Source organism: Danio rerio, chromosome 3 (assembly GCF_049306965.1).
Source record: "Danio rerio strain Tuebingen ecotype United States chromosome 3, GRCz12tu, whole genome shotgun sequence".
NCBI lineage: Eukaryota > Metazoa > Chordata > Actinopteri > Cypriniformes > Danionidae > Danio > Danio rerio.
Genome location: NC_133178.1, coordinates 6,946,698 through 6,967,500, shown reverse-complemented (window position 1 = coordinate 6,967,500; position 20,803 = coordinate 6,946,698). Strand labels below are relative to the sequence as shown.

Genomic DNA, 20,803 nt, shown 5'->3' with positions numbered 1-20,803 from the left:
TGGGAATCGAACTCGGGTCGCCGTGAGCACCGGAGTGCATGTGTCGACGCACTAACCACTACACCACTGGCGCTGACAAAAACTCAAATATTTAAGTGTAAATTCCACTGGATAAATGTTCAGCCTACTCTTTTAGTCAGAACTAAGCACCTTAATAACTGCAGAACAACTTAATAAGTGTCAAATAAAATATGTAAACTAGCCTTAAAAGTTTGAAAGTTGTTTTTACTGACCTCTTTTGTTCTATATCTCTTTACATTTTTGACCCTGAATCAACAGGTGAAAAATCCACACCCTTGATAAAGGGGAACTTTTCCGGAAATACCTGAAGCCAAACAAAATAATAATCTCAAATCTTTTTATACTTGTAAACAAAGTGAAATGAAACCCCAAAGCTTTACAATTTAAATAGTCTTTCAGTCCTGTTTACAAACTTTCATAAATTCATCACAGTCAAACATACTTTTTTGTGCACATTTACATCTGTAGTGTGACAAAACGATCTCTCATGGTCCTCGAAATGCAAGAAAAGTCACTTACATCCATCCCATGAAAACGAATATATTATGAAAGTCCTATGAGGTTACTGCTGTTCCACGCGATGAGTTCAGGCAATCCTCGCCCAGCGGTGAAACAGATGTGTCCAGGTCAGAACTACTTCATCACAAACTCCACCAGTGCAGTCACTGTTTGAATTACTCATGATTCAGTGTGATTCCCAACGACGGCAAAAAAGAAAACTCAAGAGAGAAAATACTTGAACAGCTAAAGCAACTGAAACATTTGGGATTCACATTTACTTTGCCTTTGAGGCTTAATATTACAAACAACCATCACCAAAACTGAGAAAAACACTATCATGCACTGCAGCCGCTTCTCTTTTTAAATGATGCTCCTCTCTCTCTTTCTCTCTCTCCCTTCTCTCGTGTAGCTCATGTAACCTTAAAGAAACAGTTGCAAACCAGCAAAACACTTTCTCAACAGCATTTTACAAGTAATGCTGTATTCAATATTTACATGCAGTTAGAAAAAAAACACACATTACAATCTCCTACATAAGTGCAACTCGAGGATAGTTTAGGGGGTCCCTACATCAAAATACTTTTACTTACAAATAGACTAGGCATGGGCCGGTATAAAGGCTCGTACACACTGGGACGCTTTTCGTTTGCGTTTATCGTCAGCGTTTTTCCAGACGTTTTTCCGGATTCAAACCCAATCGATTTTCACTGGCGTCAAGCAGAAGAGTATGCTAAATCATTCCTTGATGTTAGATGGCGCTACACAAGCTTCCGACACCCCGCTTGTAACACAGAAGAAGAGGAAGAGAGGAAGTTCACACGCTTGTTGTGGACCAAGCGTTACCGGTGACTTTAACAAGCATAGATGGTTCATGCAGCAGCTCCAGCTCTAGCGATGAAGAGATGATGATTGTTGACCAGTGCAATAAGCTGCTCCATGTTCATATCCCCTCTTGGTATCTTTTTCAATGTGCGCTCGCATTGACAGGTTTGCGTTTGAGCGCCTCCAAGTGCTGTTTGTAACTTCAGCAGCTCCGTGCACGTGAACAAAAGAACCAATCTGATTGGTGGAGAAAAAAACGAGCTTGGGGCATTTTTTTTAATTAACGCTTTTGCGCCTGTCGTTTTAGTGTGCACGATCACATTGACGCCCTTTATTTAGTCACGAGGGGTTAAACGACGACGTTAAATGCGAGTAAAATGCGTCTAGGTGTGCATGGGCGTTTAGATTCTGACGATATAACAACCTTGGATATAAATGTCACGGTTTCACAGTATCACTGTTTTTAGATTACAGCTCTAAAATATATTCTTTTAAAATGTCTGGGTAAAAAAACAAAACCTGCTTTCCTCGTTGAACAAAATGTATTTTTTGGCAAACATTTCAAATATTTTGGAGCAGTAAACATGTCAAGCTATTTAGTTAAAAATGAATAATTGACTTCTGTTGTCTGCATTTATTTCAAAAACACTGTTTTTTTATTAGTTTTTTTTTTGTTTGTTTGTTTGTTTTTTGTTTTTATAATTTAATATGGCATTTTTTGGATATCTTTTCTGCTGGAGACACTGTTGTCCTAAAAAAACAAACAAAAAATGTAAATAAAAAAATCTTACTCATACCTTAGGAACGGTATAGCAGAAAATTTTGACTTTTAAAACCTTGACTTTTTCAAACCGCTGTATTCCTTGAACACGGTTATCGTCCCATATCTATAATAGACAGCTCGGTGAGTGTTAGATAATTAGCACTAAGAATTTTAATTTGTCTGAGGGATTTATCAAACTAGCAAAGACCAAACTTTACTTCTGATGCACCTAGGTGCTTTCACACTTGGTTCAATTGCCTGGACCGAACTGAAGTTCTATTGTCGCCCCTTGCCACCTTCTCAGCTGGTTTGTGTTCACTTTCTGAACTCCGATACTCTTCCATCATCAAGCTGCTTTTGCGTACAGCTGTTGCCAGGTGACGGCCATGAAAGCGAAGCACCAAAATTGAGAGATCCACACAACATGGTCATTCTGCTTTTACTGAATCTTTTGGTTTTGTTACCAAAATCAAAATACAGAGAGCCACTTGCGTCTATCCGCCGAAAAAATCAAAAACAAAAAAAAACAATACAAATGTTCAGAACACCATGCGATGTCTGCAGGAGACATTTTTTTTCCAAGGAGCTCATTGTATACTTTAGGATAGGATGAACAGGCTCACAAGATCCCATCCACATTAATGGAATGGCCGTTGAGCCTGTCTCATCCTTCAAGTTCCTGGGGACCCACATCTCAAAGGACCTTTCCTGGACCCCAACACCTCCAGCCTGGTCAAGAAGGCTCACCAGCGCCTATTTTTCTTAAGGCAACTTAAGAAGAACCAGCTTTCATCAGCCATCTTGGTGAACTTCTACCGCTGCACAATGGAAAGCATCCTGACTAACTGCGTCACAGTCTGGTATGGAAGCTGCTCTGTTGCTGGGCGTAAGGCACTGGGGAAAACTGCCCAATGTATCACAGGGAGCACACTGCCAGCCATAGAGGACATCCAGAAGAAACACTGTCTGCGCCGAGCACGCAGTATTCTTAAGGATTTCTCTCACCCTGCTCACAGACTGTTTTCTCTCCTGCCTACTGGCAGGCGCTTCAGGCTCCCCCAGACAAAAACTAGCAGACTGAGGAACAGCTTTTTCCCCAGAGCTGTCTCCCTTTTGAACAATCAAGCCAATGAGAAGTGAGTTTTTCTTTAGTTGAGCCTTTTTGGGCATTTTATTGTTTGTATTTTTAATTTTTTTTGTTAATATCAGTCTATTTTTGTTACTTTATATATATATATATATATATATATACATATATATATATATATATATATATATATATATATATATATATATATATATATATATATATATATATATATTATTTTTTTTTTATGGTTATATTCTTTTGTAATGCTGTTTGGGTTGCTTTTGTTATGTTTAATAAGATGCAGCCAACACTTTGATGGCTCAGTGTATGTAAATGTACACCTTTATTGATGCTGCTTCCTGCATTCGTACTGCAGCCAGAGCTAATGAGCACCAAGTGTTTATTTACATCCTTTTAAACTGTTAGCTTGTTTCTGTAATATTGTGGAGTTCTTTTTCTTTGTTTTTGTGTTAGAGCTGACTGTTGGCCTGTCTAGCTGCTTTAAGGACACTTGTTTTATTGGGGGTGAATGACGCCTTTTCAGCAGTGTGTGTGCGTGTCTTAAATTTTTTAATCATCATTTTTGCTGTTTTCGTTCTCTTGCTAAATTGGAGTCGTCCACATTGGGTGATTTGAGGTAGTGCTGTGATTTTTGTTGTGTCAATTTTTACGAATGTTGCAGTGCTATGAATAGGTGGCAGCGGGGACTCTGGCTCTGAGGAAGGGGAGGAGGGGCAGCATATGTGTCCAAGAAGTAATTTAGTTGTAGTGTCCGTTTATTGTGTTGCATAAATAAAGTTACCTCGCACTGAGTCTGAGTCCTGGCCTCTGCCTTTGCTGAAGTTTTAGGTCTCTGGTGTCTTTATACCAGGATGGCCTAGTCGGCTTTTTCTTTTCTTTTTTATTTTTGTAAAGTTGCATAATTTATATCATTCTAAATCACCATCGCCCGGCCACACCAACTTTTGTCAATTAGTGAAGTTTGTTTCTCACCACTATCATCAATGGCTTGCTTTGTTTGAGACTTGTGGAGCTGTGCATTGATGGATTTGCTCTTCAGTGTTTGGACTTTCAGCAGTGAAAATTAAACCACACTGAACTGAACCGAACTTCAACTCTGTAAACTGAACTGACACAGTTTCAATTTACTATAGTCTTCTGTGTGAAGCTGCTTTGACATAATCTACATTGTAAAAGCTCTATAGAGATAAAGATTAAAGGTGCAGTAGGTGATCTTTCACAATGCTAACAGCTTAGCATAAATTTCTGAATCACAGTCCCTCCCCTGCAGGCACGTGCACACATAGGGCTCAACCTGTGCAGTGCACATGCCCTTTTTAGTCATGGATAGAGAGTGCTCTCCAAAATGATAGGCACAACTGATAAGAACGCGCGCGACAACACCACTCTTTAGTACACGCGCGACAACACACATCATCACACATTACATCAGCTTTGCGTGAAGCTAAAACAGTTTTAAAACAGAACATTACCTGTCTAAGAGAAATCCTTCAGACATGGTGTCATCCTTTCTCCAGCGTGCAAATGTAACTCCAATATTGATTAAGGTTTTTAAAAAGTTTTTATTCAGCATGTTTTTACCGATCACGTGCGCTCTCTCTCTCTCTCGTGAACGTTCGGCAATCAGCGGAGATGAGTACAAACGTCTGCTCAGTTGTTCAAATCTACATTTGCTGACAGACAGCTTCGCCTGCCTTTCAGAATTATGGGAGATGTCGGTCCGACTCTATTTAATTGGATGAACATTTTTTAGTTTTTTGCCTTACCCATAATATAAAAATACATATAAATACATTTAGATCATTTACTGTAATCATTATTAGACTGTGAAGAGACTTTCAACCAGCACAAAAAAAAAATGCTTCTAAATGCAATCACCTACTGCACCTTTAATTAAATCCACGCCAATGAATCTGTCATCCAGAAGGTTAGTCCTGTTGTTTAGAAACTCAGTGTCAATGTTTAATTAACCTTGTTTCATCCTCAGAGGCACAAATCAATATATCTCTGGCACAAAATTCAAATGTAAAAAACTAGGCTAACTTGCGTTCACAGAAATATTGGAGCAAAAGTAGCCCTATACACTAAATAGTCTTGTTATCATGACATGCTGTAAAAAAAGAAAATTGACATTTTGATGGCTTATGGTTACACATACGCTGGTATATTGACTTACATGTGAAGCTAGTTAACTGAAGAAAAGGTCAGTGTGAAACATGGGCTGCTCATAGACTCCTGGCACATGCAATAACCTTGGATTATTACAAATACAAGCATTGTAAATTGTATTTGTAAACTGACATGCTGACACACACACACACACACACACACACACACACACACACACACACACACACACCAAACGTTTCAGTAATGACTGACTTGAAATGATTTTTAGGTGAAAATACCAGTGATGTAATAATTTTGGCCAACAATGTACAAGAATTTAAACCTGGATGAACTTGGATTTATAAGATAATGAGTGGAGCTGTACTTGTTAATGATCTAGCCATGTACATCACATCAATCCTTAAACCTTTGATTTGAAAGCTTGAACAAATTGATTGTATCCCTATTTTGGCAAGGGCCAGAAATAAATTCAAGTCAAATTAAAGGCAAAACTATTCAATTTTCTTTTATGCCAAAAAGCATTAGAATATTTTGTAATTGTCCTACCTTAAATATATCAAAATTTATCTTTTGATTGCACAAAACTTCATTTGGACCTCTTTAAATGTAATTTTCTTAATATTTTCATAGTTTTTTAACCATCGGATACCAGATTTTGTATAGTGAATGGTGACCCTTTTATGACCCACTTTGCCCTAGGAAAAGAAGCTGGCTAATAATTATGCACATCTTGATATAAGGATGTAGATCTACTTTGGCCACACCCTCCATCACAACACAAACACACATCACCTGATATAATTCAATTCAATAAGCATTCAAGTTTATAGAGCTTAGGGTTACATAAGATGGTCAAAATACTGAGTAATTTGGCAGGCAGTGTAAAAACCAGTTCACTATTAGGATCGAGTTGTTCTTTTTAATCCCAGGTTGTTCTTTTAAAGCCGCCATAACACATAAATATACATGGCTCTGTTCTTGTTTAACTATGTTGCAACTCTCATAAAGATCCAAATCAGTGTTTAATGAGAGTTTTGCTGAGTCTTTCGGACTCTAAACAGGACTGCAAAGCAAGCGTTTGTGATCGGTGCTAAAAAATCTCACAGATTGTGGATTTAAGAATATTATTTTAGCAAATAAGTCCAACTGTAAATTGAAACACAATTATTTTTTTTGTATTTGGTTCAAAGGGGAAGTATATATAAACAAATTTAATTTTAAGAATGAAGTTCAATGTGTTTTAAATTTAAAATGTATTTTATTTAAACTGCTGTAAAAATATAATTAATTATATCTTCTAAAAAATAAACAGAACTAAGCAAGGCTAGATTATAAAGCTGTTATTGATATAAAATGATTTAGAATTGTAAAACAAACATACATAAGTTTATTGTCTGGATGGGAATTAATAAAAGTATCAATATTTGCAATTAAGGTTTGCCAGATGTTTTGTTATTGTCTAACAATGTAATTACAATGTAATTTCCTAATATTTTTTTCCTCATTTAGAATTGATCTTAATATATGTTTTATTACAATTATTTTTCTTTATTTTTGTATTGTTTTTTTTTGTTTGTTTTTTTGACAAAAGTTACCCAGTTTTCTCCTCTTCTCCCTCCTACTTCTTCCAGAGTATATAAAAGCAAGCCTGCAGCTTACATCAGACCTAAATCAGGGATTGATCTGCGCACGTTTATGATAGATCTCTTAACATGGCGCTAGTTGCAGCATTATTACCTGGACTGGGCTTCACTGTTAGTACAATATTGGCTTTCCTGCTACTGTTTTTACTTATTTCTTACTTCTTTAGCTCTAAAGATAAGGGAAAATATCCTCCAGGACCCAAACCCCTGCCAGTGCTGGGGAACCTCCATATTCTGGACCTGAAGAACACCTACATGAGCCTCTGGAAGGTCAGAAAATGTCACTTTATCCTTTTATGTTCTTGCTTTACCAGTCAAAACATTACAGTTGACCAAGACTAGAATAGACAGATAGATAGATAGATAGATAGATAGATAGATAGATAGATAGATAGATAGATAGATAGATAGATAGATAGATAGATAGATAGATAGATAATATCAAGTTATTCTCAACACATTTAGACTGTACAGTATACTCTTTATTAAAAGCTCTTATTGCTTAATGCTATACATGCCAAGTAGTCATTTGCCAACAATGTATGGTGTTTATGACAGGTTTAGATTCACTAGATCTTACCCTCACTGGAGTAAAAGTATCTTTTGGTAATGTGTGACTGAGATGGGCATCATGCCAGTGGACAAATGCATCATCTTATGTGATAAGCTAGAGGATGTGTGAAAGGTAGCTAATTTTATATTTCGGTTGCAATTTACAATATATAGATCAATATAAGGGTGGGCGGATGGACAGATAGAGAGATTGATTGATGAACCTATAGATAGATAGATAGATAGATAGATAGATAGATAGATAGATAGATAGATAGATATCAATATGAAGTTACATCAAGCTATTCTCAAAATGTACAGTATAATCTACAGTTGAAGTCAGAATTATTCGCCCCGTTTATTTTTTCCCCTAATTTCTGTATTACGGACCGCAGATTTTTTCAACACATTTCTAAACATAATAGTTTTAATAACGCATTTCTAATAACTGATTTATTTTATCTTTGCCATGATGACAGTTAATAATTTTTGACTATTTTTCAAGACACTTCTATACAGCGTAAAGTGACATTTAAAGGCTTAACTAGGTTAATTAGGTTAACTAGGCAGGTTAGAGTAATTAGGTAAGTTATTGTATAATGATGGTTTGTTCTGTAGACTATCAGAACATAAATTAGCCCAGAGAGGCTAATAATTTTGTCCTTAAATGGTGTTAAAAAAAGTTAAAAACTGCTTTTATTCTAGTTGAAATAAAACAAATAAAATGTATTTGTGAGACTGAGAGGGGCATCATGCCTTGTGTCTAAAGCCAGAGGATGTATATAAAGAGACAATAGGGCATGTGATCCGACATCAGCTGAGGTCAATTCATATGAGCTCATGCAATTTTAGTATGAAACCTGATTTTTAGGAGGTGTGGCCTTAAACTCCACACCTAACCCTCATTGGGCGGATTTGCACAGTTTGTTTGTGGAAATGGCGAATGAAAGAAGTGGTGTGGGTCCAAATGCAGTCAATTTCAACCCGGGCTCATTGTGGAAACGTAGTCCCGCGGACGTTTCTGGAGACCGCGGAATACATCCCGGCGGGTACGTACGGCTGCAGTTTTTGTTTTTGCGAATCCGCGAGAGGCCGCCGTTGTGCGCTTTTTCTCATCTCGAACGTCTCTCGCGAGCGTGGTTCGCTCCCGCGATGTTCTCACGTCAACCCTCCAGAGGCCGCTGTCCGACTGACCGGATGATTGACTGCGCGATCGGCCAATCGGCTGACCGCCCTCCTCTTTCCCTCAACCCAACCAATTTTACCGATCAACCCGCCCGCCCGCTCGCTTCCTGAACGGTTTACAAATGGCGTCCAAAAAAATAAAAGCCCTGATTTTTTTTTTTTTTTTTTTTTATTCCACCGCATTTTCGGATTTCGCCGCGTTCTCGCCCTGTCATGAAACTCGTTCACTTAATTTTTGAGATTCTGTTTTTGTCTTACCTGATTGCTGGAACTGCTCTCCCCCGGACTCGAAACTGATCGCCGTGGTCGACTCCTCCTCTCCGCGTCTCTCGAGCCTGCCGACGTTACACAGTGAGCTGAGTGGACAAACGAATTGCAGCGGGAAAGCCCTCCACAAGGAGGTAAGCGGTCAGCCGGCGAGCGCGAAAGGGGAACAGCGTCACACCGCCCCGCAGCGTTCGCTTGGAAAAAAAATAAATGCAGCAGTACGTACCTCTCGGGATGTATTCCGCTGTCTCCAGAAACGTCCGCGGGACTACGTTTTCAGAATGAGCTTGGGTTGGTCAATTTAGTTTATTACAAAATCATTGCAAATAAAAACAAGCTAACATAAAACCAAAACAACGTGCTAAAAGCCATCTCTGAGGTAACACAAAACAACTACTGATTGGGTGGCAACTGAGGTGAGGATCCAAATGCAGATTTATTTGGGAACAGTTTGCGAATGTTCGTTGGAACGATGGATTTGGGAAGCACCAAATCAATGAGCGATGTTTGTAACCACAGCACTTGTGACCTTACTTGGCTAACAATGGTGTTTGGAAGTGCACCTCTGGTGGACTGATTTTCCTGTGCTGAAAAAGAACCAGTAACTCATGGTTTGTGTACATTGACAGCTTGTATCAATATTCGTTATGGAAGTGAGGGCATAATGTTTTTGTTTCGTAAATTTCATGCGATTGCTTCAGAATTAACAGAATTCATGAAATCATGTCATATATCGCTGCGTCAGAATAATTTTCACATCAACTTCCTCATGACACCTGCGCTGACATACCTTAAGGTGACGGTTGTGGCATATGAAACAAATAACTAAACAGAAAAACACACACATGACAGGGACTCGTACAGTACTAAACAAATCCAAAAGAGATCATACAAATGAATATGAATTAGCTACTTGACACAGCCATATCACCCTGCCACCCAAGACCGGTTACTCACTGAAGCTAAGAAGGCTGAGCCTGGTCAGTTCCTGGATGGGAGACCTCATGAGAAAACAAGCTTGATGTTGGAATTGGTGTTAAGGAGAGGGGGGCACTCAACCTGCGGTCTGTGTGGGTCCTTATGCCCCATTAAAATGAAAGGGACACTATATTGTCAGTGAGCACCATCGTTTGGATGAGATGTTAAACCAAGGTCCTGACTCCAGTGGTCATTAAAAATCCCATGGCACTTCTCGTAAAGAGTAGGGGTGTAACCCCAGAGTCCTGGCCAAATTCCCTCAATCAGCCATTGTCTTGACATTGTTTTGGTACCATCATGTCTTTGAATGCTGACCTGAATGAAGCAGATTCTCGTTCTCATGCAAGATGAACACTTATGTTGCCAACGATCAGATTGTCTAGTTTAATGAAAACTACGATCCTCACTAAAAATTTGTGATTTTAGACAATTTCTAGGGGACGCAATGTTGAAGTTGGAAAATACAGAAATCGGTATTTATGCCGGACAAATTACATTCCTTTACAATTCACGGCTTTCATCTTTTCCATCTTACAGCTGTCAAAACAGTACGGGCCAGTTTACACAGTGCATATGGGCCCTAGGACTGTGGTAGTCCTGTCAGGATACAAGGCGGTCAAGGAGGCACTGGTGAACCTTTCAGAGGAGTTTGGAGAAAGAGATATCTCACCCATATTCCAGGATTTCAATGAGGGTTATGGTAAGAGGACTTTCTCATCTTCATCCACATTTTTATTATAGTTAGAAACAAGAAGTCCACTTTTAATCGTTCCCCTGCAGGGATAGTTTTTTCCAATGGTGAGAACTGGAAGGAAATGAGACGCTTTGCTCTGTCAAACCTACGAGACTTTGGAATGGGCAAAAAGAGAAGTGAAGAACTGATCACTGAAGAGATCAAATATTTAAAGGAGGAAATTGAAAGGTTTGGAGGTAAGACTGTAAAACTTCAGGACAAGATAATGATGTGACTTTAAATTATTTAAGTATTAAAGGGAAACTTCACCCCAAAAAAGTAAAAATTCGGTAAATAATTACTCACCCTCATGTTGTTTCTAACTTGCAATACATTTGTTCGTCTCCAGAACACAAATATAGATATTTTAGAGCTTTTAATTCTGAGACGTCACTCAAACAGACACTCAAGAAAGACACTCAAAGCCCAAAATTGCTTAAAAGATTAGGAGGTTTTGGAGATTTGAAAGACTCGGGACATCTGGATTGCTCTGGACGTTTTAATGACTCTAGAGGCTGTGGAGATTTGGATGACTCTGCAGTGCATGGGCTCTAGCATGGTCTCAGTACAATGGGGCTGTTGGCTGGCTGGACTCTCGGTCAGGAGTGGGGCTCGAAAACTTTGCCAAATCAGTCCAGTTCACTTGTACTGTTTTGAAAATATTTTTAGTATCTTACTGTGCTTTGAACGTTTTAGGGGCCTCATGTATCAATGCTGCGTACGCACAAAAACTTTGCGTATGCCAGTTTTTACGCTCACGCTTGGATTTACTAATGATGAAATGAACGTGAGAATGTGCGTTAGTCCACGCCAACTTCATGACTGGCATACGTGCATTTCTTGTGTGTTTGTTTTATTTCTATTGGTGACTTCTAGAGCCAATTGTGTTTAATGTGTTAATGTCTATCAGGTATATAAGGTTTCCATATCATACAGTTGACCAGCCAAACATTAAAGTGCAACTGTGCAGATTGCCGGTTTTCCCAATGTAATCGGATCGATCGACTGCATGCACACTGCTATAAAGGCGCCATCTGAAGACGAATTTGCATACGTGAATCAGAAACATTTCCATTCATTAAATGTGCAAATAATATGTGATGCTCAAATGCGCTTAACATAATACACACACTTATTAATGATTCCTACTTGTGCTCCTGGTGATGAAGAGTAGACAAAATCTGATATATAGTGGGGGGAAAAAAGAAGAATGAGTTAATCAGATGCTGGATTCGAACCAGGTTCATGAATGACAGTGTCAAAACATATTGCCATGAGTGTTACGAACTAGGCCACTCACACTGCTGATGTCCACCAGTTTTTCTCTGGTCTACCTCCGATAGGAACACCTCCAATTCACATTCAGTTCAAAGTTTCTCTTCTTGCTTGCTTTTGCCATTGCTTTTTCCTTTGGTATTGCCAAAGTAGAGTCACTGGCATATTCATATGGGGAGGAGGCAGGGAGGGGTTTTGCGCTCGTGCACGTGCGCTTAGTTTCATGCAATTCAGATGTACAAAGAGAATATGCATGGGATTCGGCGTACACAGTGTTTCATACATCTGAATTTTTTACTGCGTATGCACATTTACAGCTTTGTGCATACGCAATGTATCAAATCAACGCAAGTCTTCGTACATGAGGCCCCTGGAGCCTTGCTGTCTATGGAGGATCTGAGAGCTTTTGTTTTTAATAAAAAATATATTTTGTATTCCGAAGATGAATGAAAGTCTGGAACAACATGAGGTTGAGTAATTATTGACAGATTTTCCTTTTTTTGAGGGAACTATTCTTTAAACATCTTGCTTATCCTTTTCCAGGAAAACCATTTGAAACAAAATTGCCCCTAGCTATGGCCATTTCAAACGTCATCGCTTTGATTGTCTATAGCATCAGATTTGAGTACAACAGCCCTAAGTTTCACCGTGCGATTGTACGAGCAAATGAAAATGCAAAGTTGGTTGGATCACCTTCAGTTCAGGTATACAAACACTCCACCGATAATGAATACATGGATTGTTATTTTTAATTAGGTATGTTATTTTGAGATAATAACCGCAGGATGACAAAGGTTCATGTAGGTATTTTCAATCATTTTGACTGTCAGTGACATCCCAGTCAGTCAGTACATTCACTGTCAGTACATTCACAGCTATAGTATGCTTGTCTGCACTGCTGCTGTTTTAGACAGTTTGGCACCATTTTGTGACTGAATGATATATAGGTTAGTATACACCCCATAGGACTCCATAGGGTCAAATATATATATATATATATATATATATATATATATATATATATATATATATATATATATATATATATATATATATATGGCCGGGCCTCTGGACAATGTAAACATTTATTGTTCTCTGATGAGTCCACCTTTACTGTCTTATCCACATCCGGGAGAGTTACGGTGTGGAAAAGCCCCAAAGAAGAGTACCAGTCAGACTGTTGCATGCCCAGTGTGAAGCATGGAAGTGGATCAGTGATGGTTTGGGCTGCAACATTATGGAATTCCCTATGCCCAATACTTGTGCTGGATGGGCACTTCATTTCCTAGGACTACTGAACTTTTCTGGAGATCCATGTTCACCCAATGTTTCAAATAATGTATCCTGAAGGGGGTGCCATGCATTCAGATGATAATACATCAATACACACATCAAGATTGGTGACAGAGTGATTTGATGAACATTAAAGTGAAGTTGAACATCTATCATGGCCTGCACAGTCACCTGATCTAAATATTACTGAGCGACTTTGGGGTGTTTTGGAGGAGCAATTAAGGAAATGTTTTCCTTCACCAGCATCACGTAGTAACCTGGCCACTATTCTGCAAAAATAATGGCTCAACTTCCCCTTGGCCATTGTGCAGAACGTGTATGTCATTCCCAACATGAACCCATGCTGTATTGGCTGCAAAATGACATCTACACCATACTAATAAAATATTGAGGTGCAACCCCTAATTTTTTTATTTTTTCTGTTTTGCATTTTCCACATTTTTCCAAATATTGTCTCATTTGGGTTTTAGGATTACAAAAATCTTTAAGGATTTTCAAAGTGTGTCTAAAATATTTTATATTGTGGCTGAAATAGCACAGTGTGAGCAGCAGAATAAATGCGATTTATTGCTATTTCTCAGAGTTTTTATGCTTGTTTGTAGCTCTACAACATGTTTCCTTGGCTTCGTCTGTTTGTGGCAAATCAAAAGCGTGTTGTGGACAATGTCCAAGAATCCTTTAAACAAATTGGGGAAATAGTGAATGGTTTGAAGAAGACTCTGAACCCGCAATCCCCCAGAGGAATCGTTGACAAATTCCTCATTCAGCAGCAGAAGGACAAGGTACTGTTTAATGTTTAAAATATGCTTGCTTTATTATTATTTTATTTGTTACTTTATTTATTGCATTTTAAAGTTCTCACTTTTTTGGATTTCACCCTGCAGGAATCTGGCAAAACAGACTCATTGTACAATTCAAATAATTTCCTTACTACAATTAACAACCTGTTTGGTGCTGGTATTGACACAACAGTCACAACGCTACGTTGGGGTCTTCTGCTAATTGCCAAATACCCTGAAATACAAGGTACTAGTAAAACATTAACAAAAACAAAAAAGTATATATATATATATATATATATATATATATATATATATATATATATATATATATATATATATATATATATATTGAGGCAAGAGAAAGGGAAAACACAGACAATAAACAAAGATGGTATAGTAAATACTGTAATCATTATCGCTGATCATCCACTGGACAATGGGTGTGGAGAGGTTTGCATGGGGGAAACAGTTCACTGGCATTTTCTTTCTACTCCTGTGCTTATAATTTCTCTTTGGAATTGGATTCAGCTGATGGTGACTGGAGTTGATTGTGCTGAATCTAAGTTTGTGTCCAGGGTTATGCTGCATTAAAAGGCCCGCCACATTCCCAGATGATGGTCCTTCCTAGCAGGTAGTATATCAGCTACTGGACCTGCCCAGTTCATGGAAAGGGCCTCCCTCTCCAAGGCTGTAGTTTCACTGAGGCGAGCTTCCGGGTCAAGTACACTATGCCTTGCTCTTCCCCATCATGGACCTATGATAGCACAGCATCCAGGGAGTCTGAAGAATCTGTCTGGTGGATAAAAGGGCAGCCAAATCTAGTGCATGCAGAGCCAAGGAGGATGCTATCTTAAGAGCCTTTCTAAGCACCTGGAATGCTTTCTCTCCTGCAGAGCCCCAAGGAACATTCTCAGGTTGTTTTGTCAGGTCTGTCAATGGTGCTGGTTAACAATGAAAAGTTGGGAATTAAACATTAAAAGTAACCAGCGAACCCCCCAAAAACGTAACTGGGTCTTGCTGAACTTTCTAGAGAGCATCAACTTTAGTCTGCTTGGGCTGATTGATTCCCTGGTCAAAGTTGTAGCCCATGTACTTTGCCTCTGCAAACTCCAGATGACAATTTTTGGGGTTACCTGTGAGCCCAGTGCTCCAAAACTCTAACAGCACCCTCCACGGATGAGTAAAGTGGTCCTCACAAGACCTCAAGTTGGACCACAACATTGTCCATTTAAGCGGCAACATACGTTAAGAGGAGGATATCCATCAACCTCTGGAACATTGTTGGGGGTCCTTGGAGCCTGATCGTGCCAGTGGCCACTGGGGTTGCAAAAGCTGGTCTTCTCCTTTGAGCCGGGCAACTTACCAAGTATCCTTTGGTTAAGTAATGAAACACTGCCTTCAGTGCCCCTTCCTTCCGAGGCACAGGGTACCTGTCAAAGATGGATGTTTTGTTGAGCTTCCTGAAATGCTATGTGTCCTATGTGATGAAAACGTTATCATGATCCTAGGTAATCCTACGTGAAGATTAGATGACTCCCAGCTTTAGCATCTTTTGGACTTCCTCTTCAATATCCAACCAGTGAGCTTTTGGTACTTCATAAGGCGACTGCCTTACAATGACTCAAGTAGGGTATGGTCACTTCATCCTTTATACTCTATATATTTTATGGCAAGGTTTTCAATCTAGTCTCGCATGGATCGGCACAGATCACCACCAGCTGAATTAGATTCCCAGGAGGGAATATACTAGGAGGAGAAGACAGCAATGAGATATTTCTCTGAATCTCTTAAGACTTCTCTCTCTCTCAATACCCAATATCCAGTTGATGATTGGCGCTCACACTTCCGGACCTTCCCTGAGCATTTTTACTCTCTTGGCCTGAAGATGCCAATATATTTATATTGAACTAAGAATCCTTGAGCCAAGTCAAAACCAGTTCTACAAGAATGCAAAAAATATTTAAGTGTGTAATAGAATAAATAGTTGAATAAAGGGGTCTTCTTGAATTTAAGCCAAGGTTCATGATGAGATTGACTCAGTGATCGGTGAACGTCAGCCGGTGCCGGACGACAGGAAAAACTTACCATATACAGATGCTGTCATCCATGAAATCCAGAGATTTGCAGACATATTGCCCATCGGTTTACTCCGTCAGACCAGCTGTGATGTTCATCTGAATGGATACCTCATTAAAAAGGTCTGCCTCAAAAAATAACAATGGTAAGGATTATGCATTTATACCATTAAAATTGATCAGTCTTGATGTTTTGTACAGGGCACCAGCGTGTTCCCACTAATAGCATCTGTGCTGAGGGATGAAAATGAGTGGGAAACACCTGACAGCTTTAACCCGAAACACTTCCTAAATAAACAGGGCCAGTTTGTGAAAAAGGACGCCTTCATGCCCTTCGGTGCAGGTAGAGTTTAAATTAACTGTACTCTATATTATCAACATATACAGTTAAAGACAAGTTTACATACACCTTGCAGAATCCCTAAAATGTTATTTATTTGACCAAAATGAGTGGTCATGCAAAATGCATGTTATTTTTTATTTATTTCAAGAGTTAACACTTAGCTGATGATTTATCATGAGCTTGTTTGGCATGCTGTCCTGGGACAGAGCCCTGAGCTCAAGGGATCCTCGAGCTCAGGGCTCCCTTCCATTCGTAGAGCGAGAGGAGAGCTTGAGCTCAGGTAGATCTCAAAAACTCCCCGGCTAAAGTGGCTATGGTAAACTATTTTGAGAAGAAAGGGAGTTAGACAGAGTGCATGTTTTGCTTAGTCCGTTATGTATGAAGCACAGAGTGGCGAGTCTATAGAGGCGACCTAGGCGGCCACATAGGGCGGCAGAATAGAGAGAGTGGCATTCGAACACGTCTCGCACCACCTGCGTCCTCAGTTATATCCGCGCCTAGGGCGGCAGAATAGAGAGGGCGGCGTCCGCAACACTTCACTCAGATGACCGGTCACTTTCCATTCACTTTCGGGTTGAGGGCGCCGTGATTGTCCTTTGCCTAGAGCGGCAGTTCAGCTTGCTCCGGCCCTGATGATGGATATCTTTGGATGGTGGGAGGAAACTGAAGAACCCAGGGAAACCCATGCGGACACGGGGAGAACATACAAACTCTGCACAGAAACACTCACCAGCCAAGTGAGGACCAGGGTTGGCAATGGTAACCCAGGTTGGTAACCACTGGGCTGCCGTGCCACCCAATCTATGAGAAAAAAAAAAGGAAAAGGGTGTTTTTTTTTCCAGATGAAGATAAATGTAGATTGAAGCCTGTGGTTGTTTAAAGTACCTCAGGAATTATATGTTTGGGGGCTCATGATTAGCTAATGCGAGGCTGACTATGGTAAATCATAAACATGTGATCCTTTTAAAATTAGTTTATAATTAAACTTCACTTAGTACTGTCTAGAATGAGATATTTCACTTAAAAGACATCTGTGTTACATCTGTGACCCTGGACTACAAAACCTTAGGTCTTTTATATTTGTATATTTGTAGAAAAAAACAACTATACGCCGTATGATCAGAAAAAAAATCCATTTATGCTAAAAATTTTTGAATATTAAGTAAAGATTAAATTGAATATTTGATTAGTAATGCTCATTACTGAACGCCCGTGCACACCGGGACGCTTTTTGCTCACGTTTTCCATCAACGTTTAACGCCTTGTGACTAAATAAAGGGCACCAATGTGATCAAGCACGCCAACGCGCAAAATGCCAGGCGTAAAAGCATCAAACGCCTCATGCTCTGTTTTTTTGTTTTGACGCGCCACATCAAAACCTTCTCCACCAATCTGATTGCCATTTTCGATCACATGCACGGAGCTGCTGAAGTTCCAGTAAACAGCAGTTGGAGGCGCTCAAGCGCAAAACTGTCAATGCAAGCGCACATTAAAGAAGATGCCCAGAGGCGTTATGAACGTAGAGCTGCTTAATGCTCTGCTGAACAATAATCATTTCTTCATCGCTGGAGCTGCTTCTTGAACCATCTATGCTTGTTCGAATCACCAGTAACTTTAACAACAAGCATGTCAACTTTATGTCCTCTTCTTCTGTGTTGAAGCGGGTGTCAGAAGCTTAAAGTTGTGTAGCATCATCTAACATCAAGGAATGATTTTGCGTTGTCTTCTGCTCAATGGCAGTGAAAATCGATCATGTTTGAATACAGAAAAACATCTCTAAAAACGCTGACGATAAACGCAAATGAAAAGCGTCCCAGTGTGTACAAGGACAACTTTAAAACCAATTTTCGCCATATTTTGTGAAGTTTTTAAACTAATAACGAGAGGAGCACGTGATATAATTGACTGCAGCTGGCCACCTATCTACACTCATTAGTTAGCCAATCAGATCTATGCTAACTCACTATAAGTAGCCTAGCTAGATATTACTCCCTTATCTTCGTTTTCCGAAGAAACCCCCATCCACCCCTTTCTCCTCCTCTTCTCCTTTACAAAAAAGGGAAGCTCTCGAGAACCACCTGATCTTGTACTCCCCTCACATGCTCTATGGACCTGGCGGGAGCCCTGGGCTCAACTATCTCCGAGCTCAGGGTTCTCTCCCGGGATAGCATGCCAAACCTGCTTACAGTTGTCAAGCAATATCTAAGTGTGAACTCTTGAAGTTATTTTTTGTGTGAATGCATTTTTGAATTTTGAATAGATTAAAATGTAACATATTTTATCTTCCATGAAACACGTAAGTATCTTTATTTAGTTTCTAAATGATACTTTTTAAATTACGGGGGTTGGGGGAGACAAAAAAACAAAAAAACAAACATCATCTGTTCAAAAGTTTTCACCCCCCAGCTATTTAATGCATCAGTTTTACTTCTACAGCATCAATGAGTGTTTAACCCTTCTGTAATCGTTGCATTGAAGTTTCTCAGTTGTTCTGGTTTAACTGATTAAGAAAACCAAGAGACATACATTTTACATTTAGTCATTTAGCAGACGCTTTTATCCAAAGCGACTTACAAATGAGGACAAGGAAGCAATTTACACAACTATAAGAGCAACAATGAATAAGTACTAAAGGCAAGTTTCAGGTCTGTAAAGTCTAAGAAGGGAAGTGTTAGTAGTTAGTTTTTTTTTTTTTTGTACAGTTAGTTAGTGTGATATTCAAAGAGGCAATTAGGAAGTGAAGTGGAGACTAAATAGTTGAGTTTTTAGTCGTTTCTTGAAAATAGCGAGTGACTCTGCTGTTCTGATGCAGTTAGGGAGTTCATTCCACCAACTGGGCAGATTGAGCGTGAGCGTTCGCGAAAGTGATTTTTTCCCTCTTTGGGATGGAACCACGAGGCGACGTTCATTCACAGAACGCAAGTTTCTGGAGGGCACATAGATCTGCAGAAGTGAGAGCAGATAAGAAGGAGCAAGGCCAGAAGTCACTTTGTAGGCAAACATCAGAGCTTTGAATTTGATGCGAGCAGCAACTGGCAGCCAGTGCAAACGGACTAGCAGCGGAGTGACATGTGCTCGTTTAGGTTCATTGAAGACAACTCGTGCTGCTGCATTCTGGAGCAGTTGAAGAGGCTTGATAGAGTTAGCTGGAAGCCCAGCTAGTAGAGAGTTGCAGTAATCCAGTTTGGAGAGAACAAGAGCTTGAACAAGGAGTTGAGCTGCATGTTCGGATAAGAAGGGTCGGATCTTTCTGATGTTATAGAGTGCAAATCTGCACGATCGAGCAGTTCTAGAAATGTGGTCAGAGAAGTTTAGTTGGTCATCAATCGTTACTCCAAGGCTTTTCACCATTTTGGATGCAGTAATGGTTGCCCCATCCATCTGGATTGAAAAGTTATGGTGTAGAGTCGGGTTGGCAGAAACTACAAGCATTTCCGTTTTTGCGTTTTTGCGAGACTCAAGAGACTTATGAATAACGATTATTAAAAATAAAATATAAAACCTGCTCAGCTCTGTATCATTCAGGGAACCTATATTATAATGATTTTCTCTTGTGGATTATATGATTAGCATGTATTTAGAATGATCACTCTTTTTAATATTTAACAATTCACAGATTCTGTAAGGTATACATGAACTTTTGACTGTATTAAATATTTACTGTCACATCAGTTAGTTTTAGTTTTCTTCTGTGTGTGGTTTCCTCAGGCCGTAGGCTTTGTATTGGAGAGAGTTTGGCCAGGATGGAGCTGTTTCTGTTCTTCACATCTCTCCTTCAGCATTTCTGCTTCACTCCTCCTCCTGGAGTGTCTGAAGATGAGCTGGATCTTACACCAGTCGTGGGCTTCACACTGAGCCCCATGCCCCATAAACTGTGTGCAGTGAAACGATTTTAACATTGACATGTAGTTGGTTTTATGTTTGCTTTTACATATTTGCTTGTATAGTGCATTTCATAGCTTCTGTTAGATCAGTTTGATTTCTGATTCCCCTGATTTCCTCATCGAGGATATATGTATGGATATTCTGGTCTGCTCACTTTCCCAAGGAACTCTCAAAAATGGATAACATGGAATAAAACAATAAACAACCTAACATTCTTGGTCCTCCAGGAACATCCGTTCTTGTTGAGAATCACTTTAATTGTCTTAGTTTGATTGGTATCTAGGTCTCAATTTCACAGCAGTCACTTGTTTTCTGAGAATTGTCTTCTGTTGATCTTGGTTGTGCTCCTGATGCCGGTTGCCATTTTCCTATTCCAAGGTACAAATGGTCTCACGTGACCTCATGTCAAGCTATTACAACTGTGAATGTATGGTTGTTTGTTCT

The 20,803-nt window shown here is 39.5% G+C and overlaps 2 protein-coding genes across 8 annotated transcripts in view; one reads left to right on the top strand and one right to left on the bottom strand.

Annotated features, from left to right (window-relative positions):
* The window catches only part of trim35-10 (tripartite motif containing 35-10), a 25,813-nt gene extending 24,895 nt beyond the window's left edge, over window positions 1-918 (bottom strand). For all 4 annotated transcript variants that reach the window (XR_012400761.1, XR_012400760.1, XM_073944049.1 and 1 more), the window contains exons 1-2: window positions 541-918; window positions 234-325 (exon numbers count right to left, since the gene is read on the bottom strand). The gene's annotated coding sequence lies outside the window, so the exon portion shown is untranslated. The remainder of the gene's footprint in view (window positions 1-233; window positions 326-540) is intronic.
* Window positions 919-4,765: 3,847 nt separating this feature from the next.
* cyp2k22 (cytochrome P450, family 2, subfamily K, polypeptide 22) lies at window positions 4,766-20,593 on the top strand. Of its 4 annotated transcripts, none has more exons than XM_073944039.1 (10): window positions 4,766-5,154; window positions 6,948-7,261; window positions 10,511-10,673; window positions 10,754-10,903; window positions 12,525-12,685; window positions 13,877-14,056; window positions 14,159-14,300; window positions 16,070-16,254; window positions 16,333-16,474; window positions 20,183-20,593. In XM_073944039.1, exons 2-10 carry the CDS (start codon window positions 7,061-7,063, stop codon window positions 20,368-20,370), a joined length of 1,512 nt encoding a protein of 503 aa, XP_073800140.1. In that variant the 5' UTR covers window positions 4,766-5,154; window positions 6,948-7,060; the 3' UTR covers window positions 20,371-20,593. The 4 variants fall into 4 exon arrangements, 3 of the variants coding, with proteins under 3 accessions (XP_073800140.1, XP_073800141.1, XP_073800139.1); XM_073944038.1 differs by lacking the exon at window positions 4,766-5,154 and adding an exon at window positions 6,373-6,435; XM_073944040.1 differs by lacking the exon at window positions 4,766-5,154 and having other exon boundaries at window positions 5,526-7,261.
* Window positions 20,594-20,803: the final 210 nt, after the last annotated feature.